At 39.5% G+C, this 21,583-nt stretch overlaps 2 protein-coding genes across 2 annotated transcripts; both read right to left on the reverse strand.

The window, feature by feature from the left end:
* Positions 1-3,657: 3,657 nt before the first annotated feature.
* On the reverse strand, positions 3,658-12,216 carry si:ch73-95l15.5 (uncharacterized). Its single transcript, XM_030783287.1, has 11 exons — positions 12,188-12,216; positions 11,112-11,302; positions 9,853-10,886; positions 9,385-9,534; positions 8,394-8,477; positions 8,188-8,295; positions 7,647-7,796; positions 5,590-5,757; positions 5,203-5,394; positions 4,832-5,023; positions 3,658-4,630 (listed from the first exon to the last, which is right to left on the reverse strand). Exons 2-11 carry the CDS (start codon positions 11,281-11,283, stop codon positions 4,526-4,528), a joined length of 2,355 nt encoding a protein of 784 aa, XP_030639147.1. The 5' UTR covers positions 11,284-11,302; positions 12,188-12,216; the 3' UTR covers positions 3,658-4,525.
* A 568-nt stretch (positions 12,217-12,784) lies between these two features.
* On the reverse strand, positions 12,785-17,469 carry LOC115819509 (lysosomal thioesterase PPT2-like). The gene is made up of 8 exons (XM_030783017.1): positions 17,323-17,469; positions 16,593-16,746; positions 15,472-15,567; positions 14,810-14,917; positions 14,075-14,158; positions 13,711-13,795; positions 13,092-13,146; positions 12,785-12,928 (listed from the first exon to the last, which is right to left on the reverse strand). Exons 1-8 carry the CDS (start codon positions 17,467-17,469, stop codon positions 12,785-12,787), a joined length of 873 nt encoding a protein of 290 aa, XP_030638877.1.
* Between the last annotated feature and the right edge of the window lie 4,114 nt (positions 17,470-21,583).

A 21,583-nucleotide genomic window follows, 5' to 3' on the forward strand; every position in this document is an offset into this window, starting at 1 on the left:
GGTATTGGTTCTCCATTATGAGGTTTTGTGTGTTTCCACTTGTTTTCTGATGCTGAAAAATTATGCTCTTTTTTTGGAACAGTTCTGGGGATTTTTTTAAAATTCCGACCAAAAGCAAAACAGAAGTGAAAGATCGTGTGATGGCCTGTGAAAAGGTGTTGCCGTTGTGTGGGTCAGATTTGACTGTAGACATGCCATTCTCCTCTAGAGCTGAGTTTGTGCCAGCTCAGATGATTGTATTAGCTGATTCTCTGTCTGATCTGTAGTAATTACCAGAAAACATTAAATCTGATTTGTCACTCATTAATATCAATTAACACATGAGACAAATGAAAATCTAGGATAAATCTGGGGCCAGATTTGCTTTAGATCTGTTCTGAGGTTGTTTCTCTCAGTAACCACTGGGCACGAGGAATGCTGAGACCATAATGAAACATGTTCTTTATTTAATCAGATTTGCTGAATTTATTTTTTGCTGTTATAACAAAAAACAAAAAAAACAATTCCTGCTCAATTTGAGATCCTGCCCTGTCATTCCACTGTTCAGATGTGATTTTATAAAGAGGGTGTGAACTATGATATAAATAATGTGTCAAAGAAGCCTGTGTGGCCGTTTTCTGCTCTTCTGATTAATAATAAAACCGAGACCTCAGTAAGTGTGTCTCTTCCATGAAACCAGTGTGTTCACTTTATTTCATACAAAAGGTATTATTAGAGGTCAAAGTCAGATTCTCCTTTCTCAAGCTACACCTCAGGCTCCATCACTGACAGATTCATCCACTTAGACTTCACCCTTTCACATCACCCATAGACTTCTCCATTGTGGCGCACAGTAAAGGCACAGAGGTGAAGTACATGTCAGTGTATGTTTGATGTTTCTTCCATTCCGGTGATCTATCACCATTGTTCCTCACAAACCTCATTTTTTCCTTTTTTCTGTCATTTTATCTGGTAGTCCAGAATTTTTCATCTTTCCTTAAGTAAGAGGAAGCTCTTACTTAATTTCACCATTTTCTTATCAACAGCCTTCTGTGTAGTTCAGCTGTAGTGTTTTTGATCATTTTCTCTCAGTTCTGTGTTATTTAAGAATCTCCGTGATCGCACACACACACTGTGAGCAGTGAATTTAACCTCTGTGTTTAACCCATCCTGTACACCCAGTAGTGAGCAAGCACACACACCAGGTGCAGGAGCTGTAGGCAGGACTCCTGCACCCGGAGAGCAGTTGGGGGTAAGGGCCTTGCTCAAAGGCACTTCAGCCGTGAATGTTGAGGGAGGGGAAAGTGCTGTTCACCCAATCCCCCCGCCCACATTTTTCTTGCCAGTCCAAGGGATTGAACTGACGACCTTCCAGTCACAAGCATCTCTAACCATAAGGCCGCGGCTGCCTCAGCCTTTGACAGCCTAAAACAAGCCCAAAATGACTGCTCAAAGTAACTGACAGTCATAGCATATGAATTTAATGACTACATTACTGCAGACATTGCAATGCTTAAAATATGTATGGCATATATAACCTTCAGAAAAAGGAAGGAATAAGCAGTGAAAATAGAAGTGTCTCAGACTGCAAGAATGGCTGAGTCCAACAGCCCTCAATGGACCAAGGTACTGAGAAATATCAGCTTGTTAAATACATACGCAGTCCCTAACTGTCATGTAAACGCACACAGAAATAAACTGATTAATGTTCCAAATGAAATCTGATTTTGGAAAATCACGTGCGTTTGAATGACACTCTGTGTTGCAGAATTTTGCATGATAACATAAGCAACCCTGTCTGTACCCAGTTTCCGAGAAGAACGACAACATTTGCACTACTTCCTGTGAGCTACTTTTTAAAATCTTGCCCAAAATAAATTATTTTAGGTTCTTTCATAAATGCATATTTTAATCACTACAAACAAAAATGCTAATAAAGGAGGGAGGAAAGAATTTTTTTCTCTTAGTGAACATTGTGCTTAAATGCTTGAAAAAGCAAAGTTACTGTCTTTTTTCTCTGCTTTTTTTTTTTAAAACCACCTCTCTTCCCAGAAGTGCTCATAGATCTTGATGTACAAACCCGTCCTCTTACAGTTGATAAACCAAAGCTGCTAAACCAGTCCTGCAGCCTGTGATAACAGTACATTATCAAAGGTTTTATGATGATTGACATATTTTCTGTTACTAATTTCGCAGCAAAAAATTAGCCATGTACTTATATTGTTAATTCGGCCAGTATTCAGACATTCAGGCTCACCATTCCAAAATCTTACATTCACATTTAGTTAACTGGGGGATGATTTTGTCCAAAGCAACTTACAGAGGAGCAGTGAGGATAGGCTTAAATCAACACATCACAGTACACAAAACTACAGCCAAGAGCCAGTCTAGGTATTGTGTATGGTTTTATTGCTTCATACAGCCGATATCTGTTCTATATGTCACAGTGCCCTTTAGTAATAAGGGTATAACTAGACTGGTTCTAACACACCCTCTTTTATCTATTTATATTAATCCCTCTAGCTCTTCATCCATCTTTACTAGTAGCCTTCCTTACTGTCCAAAGTTTCTTTCTATTCTAACATATTACTGCAAAATTGTCCTGCCACTCCCTTTTCTATAGTTCCACTCATCCCTCCATCCATTAAACAAGCATTATTCATCGATGAATCTCATGTTAAATCACTGGTAATATTGGCAGTAACTACACCCCTAATATATCCCCTTGGCTCCTGATTATTATCCTGTTGTTACCTTATGGGCCCCCTCGCCATTTTCTATTAAAACCAGTGGTAAATCTGTGTTATAGTCCTTTACTTTGGCACAGACGAATCTTTATTAAAAAGAGAGATGTAATTTGTCAAATTGTTTATTGTTCCAGTTGGCTCCACTCCTATGAGAACATTTAACTATGATTTTATGAACAGTAAACCAAGACATGAACCAAGGCAGTCTCTGAGTAGTTACCAAAAAACACAAATTAATAAAAAAAAAGAAAAGAAAAATGCTGTCTGGGTGATGCAGGCCCTCCTGTCTACTTTACTGTACCAGGCCCTGACAAACAATCACTGCATTTCAGAACGGAGTTGAAAAACACCTTTATCACAAACTGACTTTCAGAATCATACATCTATAAGCCCATTCCCATAGTAATACCCAATAATAAAACCCAATAATAATTAAAATTCTTACACTAGCTTGCAGCAAATTTCATGTGTTTTGAAATTTGGCCGTGTAACATGAAACATGAAGGTCATGAGGGATTTTATTTGGGTCAGATCATGTGTGATATGAGTTCATTTACACTCATCAAACACAAAACCTGGAGTAAAGCATTAGAATGTACAGACAAAAATTTAATTAAATTAGACTTTAATGATTAAATTATTTCGCCACTAATCAATGCCCCCTTAGATATTTTACTATCCTGTCAAAACTGACATCAATAACAATAATTAAATAAATTAATGAAGAAATCAATTCCCAAAGGGTCTTAAAAACCAAGATAGTCTTAACAAAGACCGTATGTCAACTTTAAACCTGCCTGGAAAAAGATATATATTTAATTTGCTCATATACCTAAAAATATATTGGGGTAGTTAGTAAAATAAAAACATACATGAAATCAAAACATCGAAAGAAAAAAGAGATGCACTCTGAATTACAGTATAAACAAACAATTCAAACACAAAGAAAAGGACATCTATACAAACATACGACAAAAATCTGATGAGTGACAAACATCTCATTCCATAGCCTATTATATGACTCAGTAAACATGGAAGGCACTGTGCTTCAGTCTCAGGCCTGTACAGTCTCCTACACGGGGCAATGAGACAGTTTTAAAGGCAGCCTGTGGTACTGGTGCTGTATTCCACTGGTATTACATTCTGTTGTATTGATATTGTATCGGTACTGTATTCTGCTGTATTGGTACTGTTTTGTATTGATGCTTGTGGATCAGAGTGATTTGAAATGCCATGGCCAGGTATCTCTATGAGTAAACTCTGAGTATGACAGCTATGATAGATGAGACTATGATATACAGTATAATACGTGAACTCCAAAATAACTGAGATGAAAGTAGCACACTACTGCTCCTGTTGGAAGAAAAGTCACTATAGGTCAAATAAGAGCAGGTCAAACCCAAATCCTCTCTGATTATACAGACTGTTAGCCAATGCTGACAAGAAATCAAGATCAATTTGTTATAGACAGACATTTAAATACGAAAAAGGGAGAGAGATCTCATAAACATTCCATTTGTCAATAATTTGAGACTTTATATGGAAAGTAAACCTGTGAAATCAAAGTGCTAATGATAACTTCTACAGTCAGTTGCCGTCGGTAAGAAAGGAGTGATGATGCTAATGGTTGGGCACTGCTAATCACAGTGCACTTCACCGACATCATCAGTGAAGAGCATTCTCAGTGTAACGAGGGCAGTATCTCCAGTATCTATTAACTGCTCTCTTTCCGATCCACACACATACATATGACACACATACACACACACACACATGCCAGAGAGATGATGGGAACAGTTTTACAGAGTGTGTTTCAGGGCAGTCCTTGGTTCCAGTTTGCTGAAAATGTTGTGCTGCAGCTCTGTCAGCATGCTATCACGCACCTCTGAATCTGAAAGGATTTGCTAGTACAGGGAAAAAAAAGGTAAAACGTAGAGTCACAATGCCATATGCACACACTTGTATTCAGTTTAAAAAGATATACTGAAGTCTGTAGTCTAAAGCTAGCGTGGAAACCAAGCAAACAGTCATGTGTACAATACACCTCCTTACACAAATAGGAGAGCAGAATTAAGGTTGGGGTTTTTTTGTATTAAAATGCTTACCTCTATAAGCTCATTCCTCTTCAGCAGACTGTCATTTAACGTTCTCTCTGTTTCCTCTCTCTCACGTTTCTCAGTTCTCCATGCTTGCTCAGCCTCTCTCTTTTGTTTTGCTCTCTCCTTCAGTTGATTCTGTGCCTGTCTGAGTTGGTCTGTTAGTGCAGAGATGGCCTGTGCATGATTCTGTCTTTGGTCCTGGTATGGAAAACAAAAGGGGGAAGAAATCAAACCAGAATGTTCTTTACTGCTGAAGGGTCAGACGACTAGTTTTACGGCTTGACGCAGCTAATGTTGGTGGCGTCTGAAGAACCTTCCGGAAGAACAGGTCTGGTGATCATACAGTAAGAGCCACTGTAAGATAACTGTAACCTTACCTGAAGCGTTGTCTGTGCCTCCTCCAGGGCTGTGGAGAGCTTAGACACCTCCTGTTTTACAATGGTGCCTTGCTCTTCCCTCTCTTTGAGCCATGCTGTCAACAGAGCATCTTTTTCTTGCAGCTGTCTGGCCAGAGCAGCTTCTGCTCCACCCCCTGATACCCCCTGGCCTATCACAGAGTCTGAAAGGGCCTGTGGGAGGAGCAAAAGGACACACCAGAAAACATAAGTAGACTTTAGTGAAACCTATAACAGAGAACTGTGAAAAATTTGATTTCTTAACTCTCACTTTGCTTTCCACCATATTTGGAATTTTGCCAGGGAAAAAGAAGAAAAATAAGGTTTTAACCAAAAATGAACAGTTAACTGTTGGTAGACTGTGCAGACCTGCACATCTTTCTGGGAGCTCTGTAGTTTCTCTTTCAGATGGAGGATGAGTGTGTCCCTCTCACGAAGCACGGCTGCCAAGGCCTGGTCTCGGTCTCTCCACGCCTCCCTTTCTTTCAGCAGCTCCTTCTGGTCTCGTTCTCGCGTTGCCAGCTCCACACGCAGCTCCTGATATTAAAGAAACACAGGAATTTTTTTCTCAGGAGGGTCTAAGATGGATGTATTTATGTATTTACCCAAGGAGAAGTCAATGGTCAACACAACAAAAATAGAGTATGTCAAGGGAAACAAAATGAACGTGCTACTAGTACCATGGACAATTGACTTAAGAAGCAGTAAAAAGGAAAACTGGAATCAGTAACGACGGGGGGGAAGGAAATAATCAGATTTAGAGAAAAAGAGGAGTTATATTATTAAGGGTCTATAAGTGAAGAACATTACATAGTAGACTGGAAATATTATTACATTTTCTTTAAAACCTGCACAGTGTAGCAACTTTTATGGGAGATGGGCTCATCCAGAGCAGACACAGTCAGTTTGGAAACAGTGTTAAATCAGCTGATTTATTCTGAATGGTCAACCTCGCACAGACACAAAGTGACCAAGACGTTATGGGGATTTTAATCACAACATAAATCAGAATCTAATAATCTGTCCTCAGTTTTCTCATATTTTAGCATCCTGAGGTAAGACCTCACTAGCTAAGTTGAAACTGATGATGTTAACTACAGATTTGTTAATTGCACATAAAAACAAATGGTCTCTGTTATTTCATGTAGACATATTTCTGGCACAGAGAATATACAATTATTTTCTTAACTTCAGATACCACATGCATAATCCAAATACATTTTGGCATCATGTATGTTTTACTTCACTTTTACTGTTTTAGCAGAAGCTCCTGGGATCCAAGAAATAGTGACTGTCAAATTCTAAGTGAACTCTTTCGAATGAAAACACAAGTATCTGTGCCCTGTATTAATCAGAACCAAACCAAAATCCATGGCCACTGCAATCTACTGGTTATAGCAACATTATGTGAACATATATTTGTTGGGTTTCTTTCTTCCTCTCTCTGGCTCTCTGTCTCTCCACTCTCTGACTTACAAAGGTAATGCCATATAACTTCTAGATTATGCAGAGTGCTGTGATTGGCCTGAACCCATGCCAATCTTTGTTAATGTCTCCATCCACTTGTTATCTGTGAATGGTGAAACAATGACGCCTGTTTGCTGTGCTTTTAGCCTCCAGCTTTTGCTCTCTGCGGTTGTGATCCTGTTAACTGTGACTGTTTCATTGCCCTGTGGACTATGTGTGTCTTTATGGGGCTGTTGACTTTTGGCTTATGGCTTGTACTGGATGATTTGGAAAATTACTTTGTTTGAGGACAGAGAGAGCAGGTGATATGAGGCGTTTTACACTACGTTTAAAGCAGCTATCATGTAAATAATAGTTCGACAGAATGGGCGAAAACCACGTATTTAGCTTTATTAGAAAGGTAGCTGGAGTCGGCAGGTAGACTCAAGAAGACTGTTCCATGACTCTGCCCTTCTTTCTTTTGGGATTAAACTTTAAGGTAGCTATTTTCCTAAACCAAGTATAAATGAAAGAAAGTCACTGCTGTTCATCTATGCCTCTTTGTTCATGCACCGCCACCAGCTCTCTTCCTCCTTTTCTCTGTTTCAGTTTGTAAATATATTTGCTCAGTAAATATCTGCGTGCATTGTGTCTTGTATTTCTGTGTATCGCATCCTTCATTCTTTCCATAACGTTTTGTTATGCTACAGATCTCCTAGTCCACCTACAAGCAAAAGGTCATAACAAACACAGAATGCAAAGCATATAATGCTCTGACTTTAAAATCATGGCTTCAGACGCTTGCCATACGTCTTATTCAGCACTAATCCACCAAGAGCTATTCAGTGTGCCCTCTACCACATCAAGGCAGGAAAAAAGCCCTTGGGTTTTGAAGTGTGGAAAAAAGCCAAACAGACTGAATCCTGGGTAAACTGAGTGTTCTGCTCAACTGGGTTGATGTGTTTGCTCTGAGCGCTTACATTGATGACATCCTGGTTGCACTGTAGAACGGTGTTAAGTGTGTTCAGGTCTCTCTCCCTGTCTGCTGCAGCCTGCCTCAACATCTCCAACTCCTTCCTCATCTCCTGCTCTTGCTCTCTCAGCTCCACCAGCTGTGCATCCACCACACCCTGAAAACAAATACAGAGAAGAAATAAAATCAAACAACCAACACACATGAGAAACAAAGGTAACCACTGATCCAGAACAGTCACATTATGGAACCATATGGACACTGCTGCATCATCATGCAAAACAAGAAACTGAATGGAGAAATTAGTTTTTGAAATTTGTTTAACCTGTTGAATGTGGATTCAAATGTGTTCCTGAAACTGAAAATCGGTGACACTGTATAGGAGCATGTGGGTATATCATTACATTAAAGAGCCATCTTAGAAGCATCATCTGCTTATCCTGACAATGGCACTTTATTTCTCTATGCAAGAGTTTCAGCTTCATTAGTTAGATGAAAACTTTATGATGTTGAGTCATCTTTTTTGCAGTTAGAGAGTTGGTACAAACCTTGTTGTCAGGTTGTGCATTTACCAGCAAACTTTTCACCAGTTTATCTGTCTCCTCAGTTCCTGCCCCCACTTCTGAACAGAATTTACTGATCAAAGTAACGCATTCCTGAGAAGAAAAGAATTTCAGCTTTCTTCAGTACATGTGCCTGGTTATCTGCTGTTTCTTTTTCTTTGTTGTGATGATAAACAACTAGACTGTCTCACCTGGATGACTTTCTCTCTGCTGTGAAGCGACCGACTCATGTTACGCATTAGTTCACTCTCATTCTCTGTGTTTACCCGCGGAAACTGCGAGAGAATACACAAACAAACATGAACCAGGTGGACCATCTGCAACTGTCTCACACACAATATGACCTTCAGTTCATTTTTTGTACCAGCTTTTCTTTATCGGCACACATAAAACACATAACACTCTTGTCCCACATTTAATTATATAACCAAAGTACAAAGACTAATTCAGATGACGTCTAATGCAGTGCTTCTTATGACTGCATGTAATTTATGTGAACACAGGAGCAGCCACAGAAAACCATGCTATCCTAAAGTCCACGAGTGCACAGCACAGTAAGAATAACCATGCAGAAGTTTCACTTTTCAGGTTCTTCAGTTTTTAATCTTTAAATAACGAATCATACAATCAAATTCTGTGTCAAAAACAACAACAACTATTAGATGTACAATCCTTTTAAAGAAGTGTGGAAGCACAAGCTGTTGGTTTTGAGTGGCATGCAGAGATATGGGGAATGACAGACACACAAAAGAGACTGAGAAGAGATTTTGATCTGATAAGTTAATGATTCACATGTAGCCAGACTAGCAGAGCCCAGGGCAAACTCCTCCGGTTTGAGAAGATTCCAGAGAGAGGCAGATTGAGAAAGTATACCTCAGTGTATTAACACACCTTTGTTTCATAAGAAAACACCACACACCTACAGCATAATCACTTCACCAAAAGTGGGTGTGTGGGCAAGCATGTCACAAATATTTTTAATCATGTTTTGTCCTGTCACAAACAGGACAAAGAAATGAATCCATTCCATCTGATTGTCTAAAGTGTTAACTTTAACTTATTACTAATGCACTGTCAACTGAAACCAGCAGCTTTTTTTTCTCATGGCTTTTAAAAGTATTTCTTAATGGCCCTGATAAATTTCAGTGAATACCCTTAAGTATCTTCCCTTTTATGACTCACCTCTGCAGGGTAAGCTGGCTGACTGGAACCATTTGTGACAGGTTTGGTCTCCTCCTTTAGCTTTGCTTCCAGGACCCTGATGCGGGAATGAGCTTGTTCCAGCTGTTCACGTAATTGTCTAACCGCATGGTGCCCTCTGCCTCTGGTGACCTAGACCAATGGAAAGACAGAAAAACGCTCAGGGCAGGCCTTCAAACCAAACATTAATTACCAAAAGAATCTGACAAGAAATATGTAATTCATGGCATGAACTGAACTACACAGGTTTCTGCATGAAGACGAGGGGGGAAAAAAGTTGAAAATGCCTTAAAATTCCAAAGAGAACGGAAAAAATGTTTGTTCTCACAGATAAAGATACATTTTGTTGTTTGTTAGAGCACTGGCCTGCAGAGGGCTCTGAGATGTGGACTTAAGGGGGACATCAGCCTGTGCCCCTGTGCCAGGCGGAGGTTTAACTCTCCTTCTCACCTGTCTCTGAAGAGGAAGGAACTCGTCTCTCAGTTCGGTCAGCATGTCTTCACTCTCTCCGTCCAACCCAACTTCCATCCTCCCATCCTCCTCTCCGTAACTCAGCACCCTAACTACACCCGCCCTGGGTGACACGCCTGCATCGACACCATTTTGCCCTCTCCTGCCCAAAACCGGGATGCGACTTCCTGCAGGTGAACTCAGTGGCTTTATCCCAATGTTTTTCATCTCTCGAAGAACTATATCGAAGTCAAAGGACTGCTCCTCTGGCCAATCAAATGGATCGAGGCCGTCAACTAAATCCACTGACTGGACAGAGTTAGTACGAGATGGCCCATGTAATGAGACAGTTGAACCAGTTGCAGAAATAGCACTACCGCTGAGCGACGGTGCTCTTGACCAATGAAGAGGCATGCTGCGGGACTTATCCCTAGACAGGGCCAATGGGGAGAAAGCTTGGTCGGGAAGGTGACGAGGAACACCACACACAGATTCATAGTCAGAGTCTGACACTCGTAGGTAGTCACACCCCTCGCAGTTTTTCCCCTTTTTGCATCTTTTACCCGTTTTCTTAAAATGTGGGCATGAATTGGATTTTTCAGACCACCACTCAAACTCGGACAGTGCCATGTTGTCTCTAAGCATTTCTCTGTAGCCCTCAAATGCAGATCCTCCTCTCTCTCCTCCTGCCTCCCAGTCATCTTCACTGGAGCTTCCCTTCACCCCAAAGCCTGGGTTAGACCGTCTGAACGAGCTGCGGACCCACTGTCTTATCTTATCTCTCTCTAGGGTGAGCTTCTGAAGTCTCTCTGTGGACAGGGCTCTAACTCTGGCAATGACAGTGTCAAACTTAAACACTCGCTCCAGCACAGACGCACATTTACCACATATGAAATCCATTTGGCTGCCACCTCTGGGCACATCCTGCCCTAAGATATGTGTCAGTATTGAAAGCAGATCCAGGTCTTTATTGGTGGTGGGGAGGGTGCGCGACTTGGAGAGAGAGTGAGAGGAGCTCAGTGACAAGGTACTGCCTAAAAAAAAAGGTAGACAAGAACAGGTTCATTAAAAAAAAAATGAAAAAAAAAATTAACAAACCAATAAGAAATGTAAAACCAGAAGTTGGCATTCTATGAAGAAAATCTACCTGACCAGAGCAAAACTTGGTTTAAAAAAAACAAAACAAAAACTAAACATAATCCATAATGTCTGTAATAAGAAATCGGTGACTGAGTTTAGGTGTGTAGTGTGTGCCCTACCCCAGGGGCTGCTGTGGGCAGAACTGGGGAGAACTCCCCTGGATAAGGACCCTGTTGGGGTTTGGGGCCTCCCTCTTCTCCTATGCTGAGCTGCAAACAGCCATCGCCTCTGGTTGCCCTGCAGGTCCCCTCCACATATTCTACATCCCTCACTGCTCTTCCTTGAGGTCATCCTGAATGAAGCAGGTGTCCTGTAACAAAAACACGGGTCAGTGTTGTCCAGCGTCTCTCCGTGATGTATCATTTCACGGGTGCAGCACGGCCCATAAAATACAGCACAAGGGTGCTACATTATTCTATACATTTATTTAATACAGAGGACTATACGGCTAAAGCGAATTTAGCTGTTATGAAGTAAAATGGACTAATCTGGTTAATCTCTGTATACGACTCCCATTATTCGGTCTGGCCTCATAGCTGACCGTTAAACCTGTCATCACCGGCCCGCTGAACCCAGTGTTTACAATTGGAAACCACAGCCTGTACACGTCGACCTTCAGCCTACACAATCAGCCAACACTCACACGTTCGACCAACTGAAAAGCCCACAGGCACTTCGAAGAGTAAAAAAAGATTCCTTCGCGGACAATTCGTGAACAACAGAAAGGAGACGCTGAGTAGCCTTGTTCCTTCAATATTTATCAGTTCGGTCTCTTTACGTGCGCATTTTTGTCACTATATTTTGAATATTACAGGTAAAGCTACGAAGAGTCGACAGAGACCTCATCTCGACCGGGAGGTGTTCACGTGTTGCGCGATTTTATCAGCTTTTCTCAATCTGTTCCGCAACATCTGAATAGTTTAGAAAAGAGCAGAGAGGTGCGCTGTCTATCGAATATTAACGATCATTTACTTGCGAATTCAAAACAATTCCAAAAATAAGACTTAAGTTACTTTCTTGTCCTCGATGGAACGAGGAAATAGCCTAAACAGACAGCCTTGCAAACAAAATATCTCGATAACGTTTGCAACACGAAACAATCTAAGCAGTTTATCAAAATTAAGTTTTTAATCGAGGCCACAGAAAACCGCGAAGCAAAGTATTAGGCTTAAAAAGTTACAACATTCAAACTTACAATCTCGACCAGGAACTCCACAAGACAGCTGCACCGCAGAGAGCCTTGGCGCTTTACCTTGCTGACGTCACTACAAACTCGTACCTATTTTTGACTTCTGCTGATGTTAGGTACCTGTCCACGCAATGCTGTTAAAAACATTTTTTTATGGTTCGCGTCGTTGTAAAACAATTTACGGTGCGTCTAGCCGTTATATGTGTTCTATGGATATGGTGCGTTGAGGGTAATTTATACAGAGTGACCCACGTAGTAGAATAAAACACACAGTACAACGTGTAGCTATTCTTGTCCTCAGTTGTCATTGATGACGTTTTTAATGTTTAATGGAATGACAATTGTAATGTCAAATGTCCAAACCACAATAAAAAGCAGCAGATTAATTTGTTGTTCAAAAACCAACAATAATATTCATTATTATAAACTGTCTAAATCAGCCTGTTACTGGAACTGTGATGCTACAAAAATATTAATATCAATAATTAAAAAAAAAATGCAGAAAACGCATAGATCTTAGTCTTTGTATGCATGCATAGATTTAGTTAATCTAAATAGTCAGAGACAGGTGGGCATGGCAGGTATGAGGTGTGTTTGAGTTCATTATGTAAGCCAGGGTTCAATGCAGTCCCTAAACACAGTGAAGTTTGAATGCCAGGAGGTATGACGAACTCCAGAAAAAACACACTGGTGCAGGCCTCCATTAGCATCCAGTGTTTTCAGTCCAAACGTGTCCTTAAGGTACCACTGAAAGGGAGAGGAGAAGAATACTTAAGAACAGCAGTAAAAAGAGCAATGATAAAACCAGTGATAATGTTGAGGTGTCAAATGAGTGTACACACGCGCACGTGTATGTGACGAAAACAGATGCGCACAACTGTCATTAAGGAAGATCTATAAAACAACTCACATTCTGATGCTTCATATCAACAACATTTTCATTTGAATCATAAAATCCAAAGAGACTGTTGGGAAGAGGAGACAACAAAAACGGTTATTCAAAAAGTTCCGGTAACATCTCCATATTTCCTAAAAACCTTCTGAATTACAGCTCTAACTCAATGCTGCTAACAATGCCAACTCTCAAAACATCATCCCTTTCCATGAAATATTACTGAAATGTCCCTTATGTTATATGAGCTTTTCAAAGAAAAACAGATATGAATGATTGATTCTGTAAGTTACACAGCGACTGAGTTGAAGATTTGAGGTGAACATTTCTTACTTGGAGTACATACTAAAAGGCCATGCCGACCTGCCTCTCTTGCTGACCTGGAATACCCTGAACATAAACAGGTGGACAGAGAACTACCAGAGATGTTGACAAGGGGGAGGGGGGAATATGTTGCCATGTTTTGGTGTAAAAATGGTGCTTTGTGCTTTGTCAAGATTTGATTGCGAGTGATATTTGCACTCCTCTGTAAATTTCTGCTCTGGAATCTATAAACTCCCATCAAACATATGAGCCTTAAAACCCTAAATCGCAAGGCATCTTCCTGTCAGAGAGATGAAGAAACATTTGTACAGACCTGGACTGCCATGGTGTAATGACTCCATCATCTGGCCCTCCAATCAACACCAGTTTCTTAATGCGCAGGAAGTTCCTCTTCCACGCTGAGGGAGCACAGAAATTTAGTGCACTCAAATTCAATTAATGTAACTAACTCAAGCAAAGTCATGAACAATAAGATCTACATAAATCTTGCTATTAAAGCAATCCACAACTTTTCTAGAAAGAAAATCAACCCAATCATGTACTGAAAAAGAAAAGCCTGATGTATGAATGTTTAATGGAGTCTTGACTTATTCACAGTAATAAAGGAGTACTATTCCACAGTAGTATTTTTTTTCAGTCCCTTTTACTATGATGGAAATGAGCGTCCATTTACTTACATAAAATATTTGAATGTGCTCTCTCACCATTCAGCAGGGGAAGGTAATTATTGCCCTTAAGATACCTATTCTCTTGGTGTGGATCTGGAGGGAGAGTCAAACAAACAAAACAAAAAAAACAAACAGATGAATAAAAAGTGAAGCGATATGGCAGGTAATGTCAGAATGAAAGATAAGTGACTGGTAGATGATTAATACCTTATATATATGAGTGCTTGTACAAAATCCATTTGAAAAAAAAAAGTAACATGTAACACATAACAAGTAACACATTTAAAAACACGCCCACACAATTACTCAAAATAATCATAATTTTATTTATTTATTTTCACAGTCAACAGAGCAAGCTAATATTTTTTTAATTATTAAATTCAATAAATTCTAATATATCTTATTAAAAAAAATTTAATTCAATTTTGCTCTTATAGTATCTAGTTTTGTATCTAGTCCCTTATTAAAATCTGGACAGACCTTTGACAGATTTGGTACAAACTGATGTAACCCTCTGGCCAGAAAAGTCATCTGCCCTCCTATAGCAGTGACTATTTTATGGACAGTCATACACACATTAAAGATAAATATCTAAATCAAACGTACAGTGTTTTGTGTTGTGTTTACACGAAAGCTATTCTTTTTTTTCCTTAATACAAATATATTCAAATAATTAAAGGGTCCTATTAATGAATTACTGCAGCACATTATGAAATAGAAATGACCAGGTGCAGTTGCTTTTACCTTTCCAGTAGTTGCAGACTGATATTCTCTGTCCCAAAGGATTGTAACAGATGCGATGGACTCTTGGTTTGATGTAACGGGGGAAGAAGTGTCTGAGATAACTGGTGTCTGTAAGAGACAGGTTTTCAGAGCCACATTACCCATGGTTTTACCCAGACATTTTTTAGTCAAATATGATTAACTGACGCAGTGTTGAAACGTTCAGTTACTCCTTTGGATGTTTCCATTGATCTGGATATTTCAGAGACAAATCATTATCACATTTGTATGAAAACACAAACACAAATCACATGTTATATATTTGTTCTAGCTATTTGCTATACATTTTGTTGAACTTAATAAATAAAAGGTTCAGTCATTATTTTGCATGTCATTTTTCTGATTCTCCAAATAAGAATAACAGAATGCAAAAGCATATGACAAGGCCCTTTTTTTATTTAATCTAACTACAATGTGCAATACTGGAGGGACAGGATGGTCCCTTGCCCTGGCAGATCTTCTGCTACCTCTCCATTGTAAAGCTAACTACTTGCACAATCTAAGCAGTGACCTCTAGCGGCCTAAAAGAGGAACTAGCCCCTGGACAATTTCTTACTTTCTTTGTGTGCTCAAGGTTCTTTGTCTTAAATAAGACCGGATATTTTATAAGTACATTTGCTAACCTCCATACTGCCCAGCGAGGGGTGAGGACAGGCAGATCAGGCTGTGAACGTTGTGGGTGGGAAGAGTGGCAAGAATCCCACGACATATCAGTCCTCCTGTGAGAGAAATGCACAGAGCTGTCATAACAAGCACAGACAAAATCAAATGATGATATTCACATTGTTTCAGCATCCCCATAGCCGAAAGCCACTCGAAGAAAACAGGATGATGAATATTTTAACCGTTTTGGGTTTTTTTTTAAACCAACATCCAGACATAATAGGAAATGTCAGGATCAACAATCGAAGTTTATTCACTTTTGTTTGTCTAGTCAGTTCAGTGCTCATCTATATTATTAAGGAAAGGTTTGGAGAATTATAGTCAATTAACACATTTTCCAACTGCTGCACAGGCTCACAGAGAGGTAGAGAGGGGTGGCACAGAATGGATGGAGGGATGGGCAGATGGACAGACAGACAGACAAACATCTTCATCACAGTAACACTAATAAAATCAACACATACATTTCTTTTAAGTGATCTAAAAGCACACAGAAAAAGTTTAGCACCCACCCGGTTTCATTTTCGACCGTCATACATGCATTTTGTTAAGCCACGAAACCGCAATGAAAACATCAAGTTCACTTCCCCTTTTAATCCATTTTCTGTAAAGTGCTATCAAGCACGCAGAATGATCCCTGTGACTGATTAAGCACAGCGAGGTCACGATTAGAGCTGCGTATATAGACAATCCTGAGGACTGAGCCGCGGTGACGGACCCCCTGTATATTACAGCACTGTACCGACTTAGTCATTTGTTAAGTTTGACTTCAGTGCAACTTTTAAAAAGTCAGTAGTACTAATGATATAGAGATGGTACATCATGTGTTTAAACAATTTAACAGGCAATAAAACCAAAAAGGTAAACAATAGTGATGGCCAATCATGGAAAACTGTACAAAAAAATATCTAAGGCCTTAACAACTGATCTGAGTTCAGCTGCACTCTTCCACTCATAGTGGTTGCACTGAGGAGAGCAGCTGAAAGAACTGAACCATGTATCTTGTGTGTCAGGTAATGGTTAAGGAGAGTGAATAGAGCCAAGGCAGAGAAAACACGGACACTTTCGAGCACGGACTGACCTTGTGAGAAGCAGATGAGATGGACTCCATCTTTGGCCTTTTGCATGATAGGGTAGACAAACCTTTTGATGCTCTCTACCTGTTTCCACAGTCTTTTGAAACTGGCCAGGTAGTTAAACATGTTCACTGGTATCACTTCAGTGCCTGGGTGAGACTGGGATAGCATTGGGGAAGAGGAAGTGAGATGACAAAGAGGAACAAAGCAACAAAATTTGTCTGAACATGTGTCACTTATGTCAAATTATGTGGATATTATACCATACATCATTTACCAAGTGCATTTTGGGTTTTTTTCTGTTTTATGTGCTCAGACAAACTTAAGTGTTTATCACAGAGGCTCTTTTTAAAATTGTACCCCCAAATCACTCTTCTTTATCTTCTTCTGGCCATGGCAACCAGAACAACAGGCAAATGGACCAGCCTTTTGTGTTCATACATGACCCTAGTTTTGGGTTATGATAACTGCTATGATTAACTCAGGGGATATGCATGCAAAAACATGCTTACACTGTCTATTGTGTCTCTGATTTAATCATGTGATTCCTTAATTTCGTCACTAAAGTACAGGTTCGTTTGCGCTGTGCGGCACCGTAACGGGCTGTAAACTAATAGTACTGGTAGTTATCATTCAACGTTTAAACATCATAAAAAATGACAATAGTACCGGAATTTTTCAGGGCTAAAAAACAACAACGCGTAAAATTAGCTAAGCGTAAAGCTTTGTTCTTACCTTAGCGATAAATCTCGCCAAACCTGAGAGCTGTTTGGGACTATCAAGTATCCCATGAACAATAATTACAGGTCGGTATCCTGCCACAGAAACGTACATACAAGTTGTGCAGAAAAACGCGAGGCAGAGCAGTTCGAAGTTCTTCATTTCAACATGCGTTCGATTAATGATGCGCAAAACTTGAAAGATTTTTTGATCTTCTAGACAGATCAGTTGTGCGCCATTTAAACCTGTTTTAGCGTCAGGTAGCACTGAAATGACTTCCTTTAATATTCGTAATGACCAGGATTTGTCTTCTACTTCTATGTTCTCCTCTGAGTTCACTTCCTCAGACTCTAAGCATGCACTGATGTTACTGTACAGACCTATGAGGCGAGTATGTGACTGCGGCCAGCTGCCGAGCTCCAAGTATCGGAATCGGAGTAGCGCTTGCGCGCGAAACACGTTAAATGTTTTAATGTTGTGGTTGACGCCTGCTTGTCATTCATTGGCAGACTATAGACCAATCATGGTTATAGTTTATGATGCGCACTCTTAACGCCCACGTGTTCTCCGAAGTAATTAATCTGGCACTGAGCCGTTCCTTAGCCTTGAGCTAAACCAAATAAATGGTAAAGGAAGCGTAATCTGCAGAACACCATTGTGTCTATATTTTCATGCCAAATGAAGGGACATTCCTACTTTGCATTATTTACGGTTTGATTCGGGTACTCGCCTGAATCACACTTAGCGAGCTTATTCGAAAAGACCTCAGACAAAACACTGCTTTCAGTGTGGTGTTTTTAAATTGTGTTATATTCACACAGTGTTTATTCGTATATGCCAAATGTAGTTATGGGATTTGAAAAAAAAAAATTACCTTACTTCCGTCTCTTGTGTTTTTATTGAGTGGAATGTTTCCTGTGAATTTTCCCAAAAGCTTAGATGTCACAGGGTTCTTGTCTGATCTCTGTGTTAAATTGTTCAAACAAGTAAAAACTGTATAAAGCACATGATAAGTGCATTCATTTAAGAGATATGCATCAAGAACACTGATGAACCAGTTCCATTTGAATATGTTGAGGTGAGTACCATATGTATTTGACACTTTACCTTGACAAAACATGACAATGTTTTCCAGTCTATAATTTGTCAGTTTGTCTCCAAAACAATATAATTTGCTCCAGTCCAAGCGTTCTCAGTTGTCGGCGAATTTCCTTTAATTATCTCTGTTTTATCTGGTTTTGCAGGATGCTTAAAGCAGATTACTTTACATTAGATTAGTTTGGATCAAAACCCTATCCAGGAAATATCTATTGGGTCCGACAATAACTTTGGAAAATTGCGTTATGTCAGGAAAAGAGGAAAGGAAGGCGGCGTGCGTCGACGCATTAGGAAGCAACCGTTAAAGAATCGCATTCCTCTGCCTTCCATACTTCTGGCAAATGTTCAGTCCTTGAGGAAAAAGATTGACGAGCTTCGAGGAAATGAAATCCATTTACGCGGTTATAGGGACGCGGATCTTATGGCATTCCCCGAAACCTGGCTCACTGACTTGGACATGTACTCGAATTTGGATATTAGCGGCTTTCCTACCGCTCTCCCTTCCTCTGGAATGGTTTACCAACAGAAATTAGGGAGGCAAACTCTCTCCATACCTTTAAAACCAGACTAAAGACTTATCTATTTTCTCTAAATTATGGATAATATAATTCTGATTTGGTTATAGACATGTGAATTCCTTTGAGACTATAAATAGTGACATTGGGCTCTAAATAAACGTGAATTATTATTATTTTTATTATTATTATTATTATTATTATTATAATTATTATTATTATTATTATTTGGGTCTCCTGCCCTGTTGGTTCGGGTACAGGGAGGTGACACAGAAATCGGTGGGGGCGGGGGTGCGCTTGTACATCAACCGCAGATGGTGCAGTAATGTTACTGTGAGTGAACGGCTGTGCCTCCCCGACATATAGCTATTGTCTGTGTCAGTAAGGCCGTTTTACCCCCGAGGGAGTTCCCCCAAATATTCGTTACCTTTGACTACATTCACCTAGTGTTAATCTCGTCAATGAAATTAATGACGAATATATTCGTTGACGAAGGGATTTTTAATTTAGTCAACGATGACGACGACTAAACGAAACACTGCATCTTGACGATATAAGAGGTAAATTTGATCTCATTATATTATTGACGAAAATACGACGAAACGAAAACATCGTGAGACGTTTATTATATCAAAAACATTTTAGAAAGAACATGGATGATTTAAATAGTCCAATCACAGACACACATTTGCTGTTGCAAAGTAGCACTAGAAAACGCATGCTCATTATCGACAGATAGGTAGGCTAACTATGTTAAGGAAACATCTGCACTCTTTCTTCATTTCGTCGTGTCCTCAAACAGCCGTACGGTATGGCAGACAATTCACCAGAACCGGGGAGGAAGAGGTCAAATATATGGCAGTTCTTTATTATCCCTGTCGTTTTTCTGACCGTATGTACTCCCGCAGTTTTCATGATATCAGTTCCATTGCAGCGGTATCATGTCCGTCCTAATGCTGTGTAGAGTGCTTGTATACAGCTAACTAATTGGTCTACTCGTTTTTTTTTAATTTCCGTTTTCAATCGTTCATTTTCCCATTGAAAATGAATGGGGAAAGTTCTAGGTTTCTAGTTCTACGACGAGGGGTTGTACACAACTCAGTTTTTGCACATTTAGCACTGCCAAATGTAAAAAAAGAAATGCAATAAGATTTTCAACTTTCAGTTTGTTAAACATTTAGAGAGAAATTCATTTAAAATATTGTAATACCTTTTCCAAGGGTAATGATCAGCATTAAAGCAAAATTATAATATAACATATTATATAAATATAAATTTTAAATGAAAATGTTAAATATAAATGCAAATGAATTTCTCTCTAAATGTTTAAAAAAGTGACAATTGAAAATTGTCGTGCTTTCTTTTGTTTTGTTTGGTTTTTTTTAACATTTGGCAGTGCTAAATGTGCAAAAACTAAGCAGGAAAACACAAGGTGCAACTTTTTACAAACGGCACCCCAAAGCAAGCTCAAACCAGTATGAATCAAACACTGATGCTGCGGCAATGCATCTCTAGTTGTAATCTACAGTTAACGAATTGTTACAATTTGACAAATATAATTTCGTCAACTAAAATGATATTATTTTCGTTGACTAAAATGATGTGCCACTGTAGTCAGTGAGTTATTAACTAAATTGAATAAATATGACATGACTAATATCTGACTAAATTTAAGCGACATTTAAGTCGAAAGACTAAGACTATGACTAAACTTAAATGTGTAAAAATAAAAACTGCACTCACCCCAAGTCACCCCAAATCTGAACATATATGTATTAGGCTCTGGAAAAAAAATGTCAGTACGCTACACTAAACGCACAGAAGTGTGGACAGCGATCGGCGAAGCATGTGCTGACCCTTCAGACCGTGTGATCAGCACCGCAGAAAGCAGCGCGCAACAAAGCAGTGCGTATGAGACAACCAGCATCATGACAGCTGAATCGATGACCCAGAAGAACATATAGGCCTACATGTTTAAAACTGAGTAAAATACATATTTGCCATTAAGACAACGGCGGAGCAGATGCAAAACTCAACTGGCTTACTTATACAGCCTACATTGACACTGTGTATTTCCTTTTTTCTTTTCGGTTAGTTTTCTGGCCTGGGATATGTTGATTTGAATTATGACCCCTGTTTGACGTTAAACTTTACACTTGCGTAAATTAAATGACGACAGTAACTTTAAGGGATACGACCGCTCAAGCCGTTAGAAACGTAGCGATTCGGAGTAATTTTTTGACGAAGCATTTCGCATTCGAAGCGTTTTGCACAGCCATTAAAGGAGTACTCATGTTTTCTCGTTTTGCTCTACACTGGGATTTTTGACGTAGTCAGTTGTCGAGAATGAGATGAATATAATACAAGCATGGATGTCCAAATCAAATTCAGCTCTTAAGTTTACGGTTTTGTACATGTAGCACATGGTGTAACAAAACACCATGTGTAAATATCTAAAATTAACCAAGAATTTAATTATTAAACAAATGATCCAAAATCTGAAAATGCTTTTGTAATTTTAATACTTCTAGCCTGCTAAATATTTGAATCGAAATCCTAAATGTCTGAACAGCTTGTGAGTCTTGTTATCAAACCATGTGTTGACGTCCGCTGTTGCCGTGTAGATGGGGGGACATCGTTACTGTTGCTCTCTGCTTTTGTGG

The sequence above is a fragment of the Chanos chanos genome, chromosome 8 (assembly GCF_902362185.1).
Source record: "Chanos chanos chromosome 8, fChaCha1.1, whole genome shotgun sequence".
Lineage (NCBI taxonomy): Eukaryota > Metazoa > Chordata > Actinopteri > Gonorynchiformes > Chanidae > Chanos > Chanos chanos.

Bases quoted from the DNA above. Each gene is read 5' to 3' on its own strand.
- si:ch73-95l15.5 (XM_030783287.1), bottom strand. From the start codon at position 11,283: ATGACCTCAAGGAAGAGCAGTGAGGGATGTAGAATATGTGGAGGGGAC. The intron at 10,887-11,111 runs GTAGGGCACACA...CTTTTTTTTTAG, and splicing joins TGCCCACAGCAGCCCCTGGG to GCAGTACCTTGTCACTGAGC. The intron at 5,758-7,646 runs GTAAGCGCTCAG...CTTTAATATCAG, and splicing joins GCAACCAGGATGTCATCAAT to GAGCTGCGTGTGGAGCTGGC.
- LOC115819509 (XM_030783017.1), bottom strand. From the start codon at position 17,469: ATGAAGAACTTCGAACTGCTCTGCCTCGCGTTTTTCTGCACAACTTGT. The intron at 15,568-16,592 runs GTCAGTCCGTGC...TTTCTCTCACAG, and splicing joins TCTCATCTGCTTCTCACAAG to GAGGACTGATATGTCGTGGG. The intron at 12,929-13,091 runs GTGAGTTGTTTT...TCTCCCTTTCAG, and splicing joins TTGATATGAAGCATCAGAAT to TGGTACCTTAAGGACACGTT.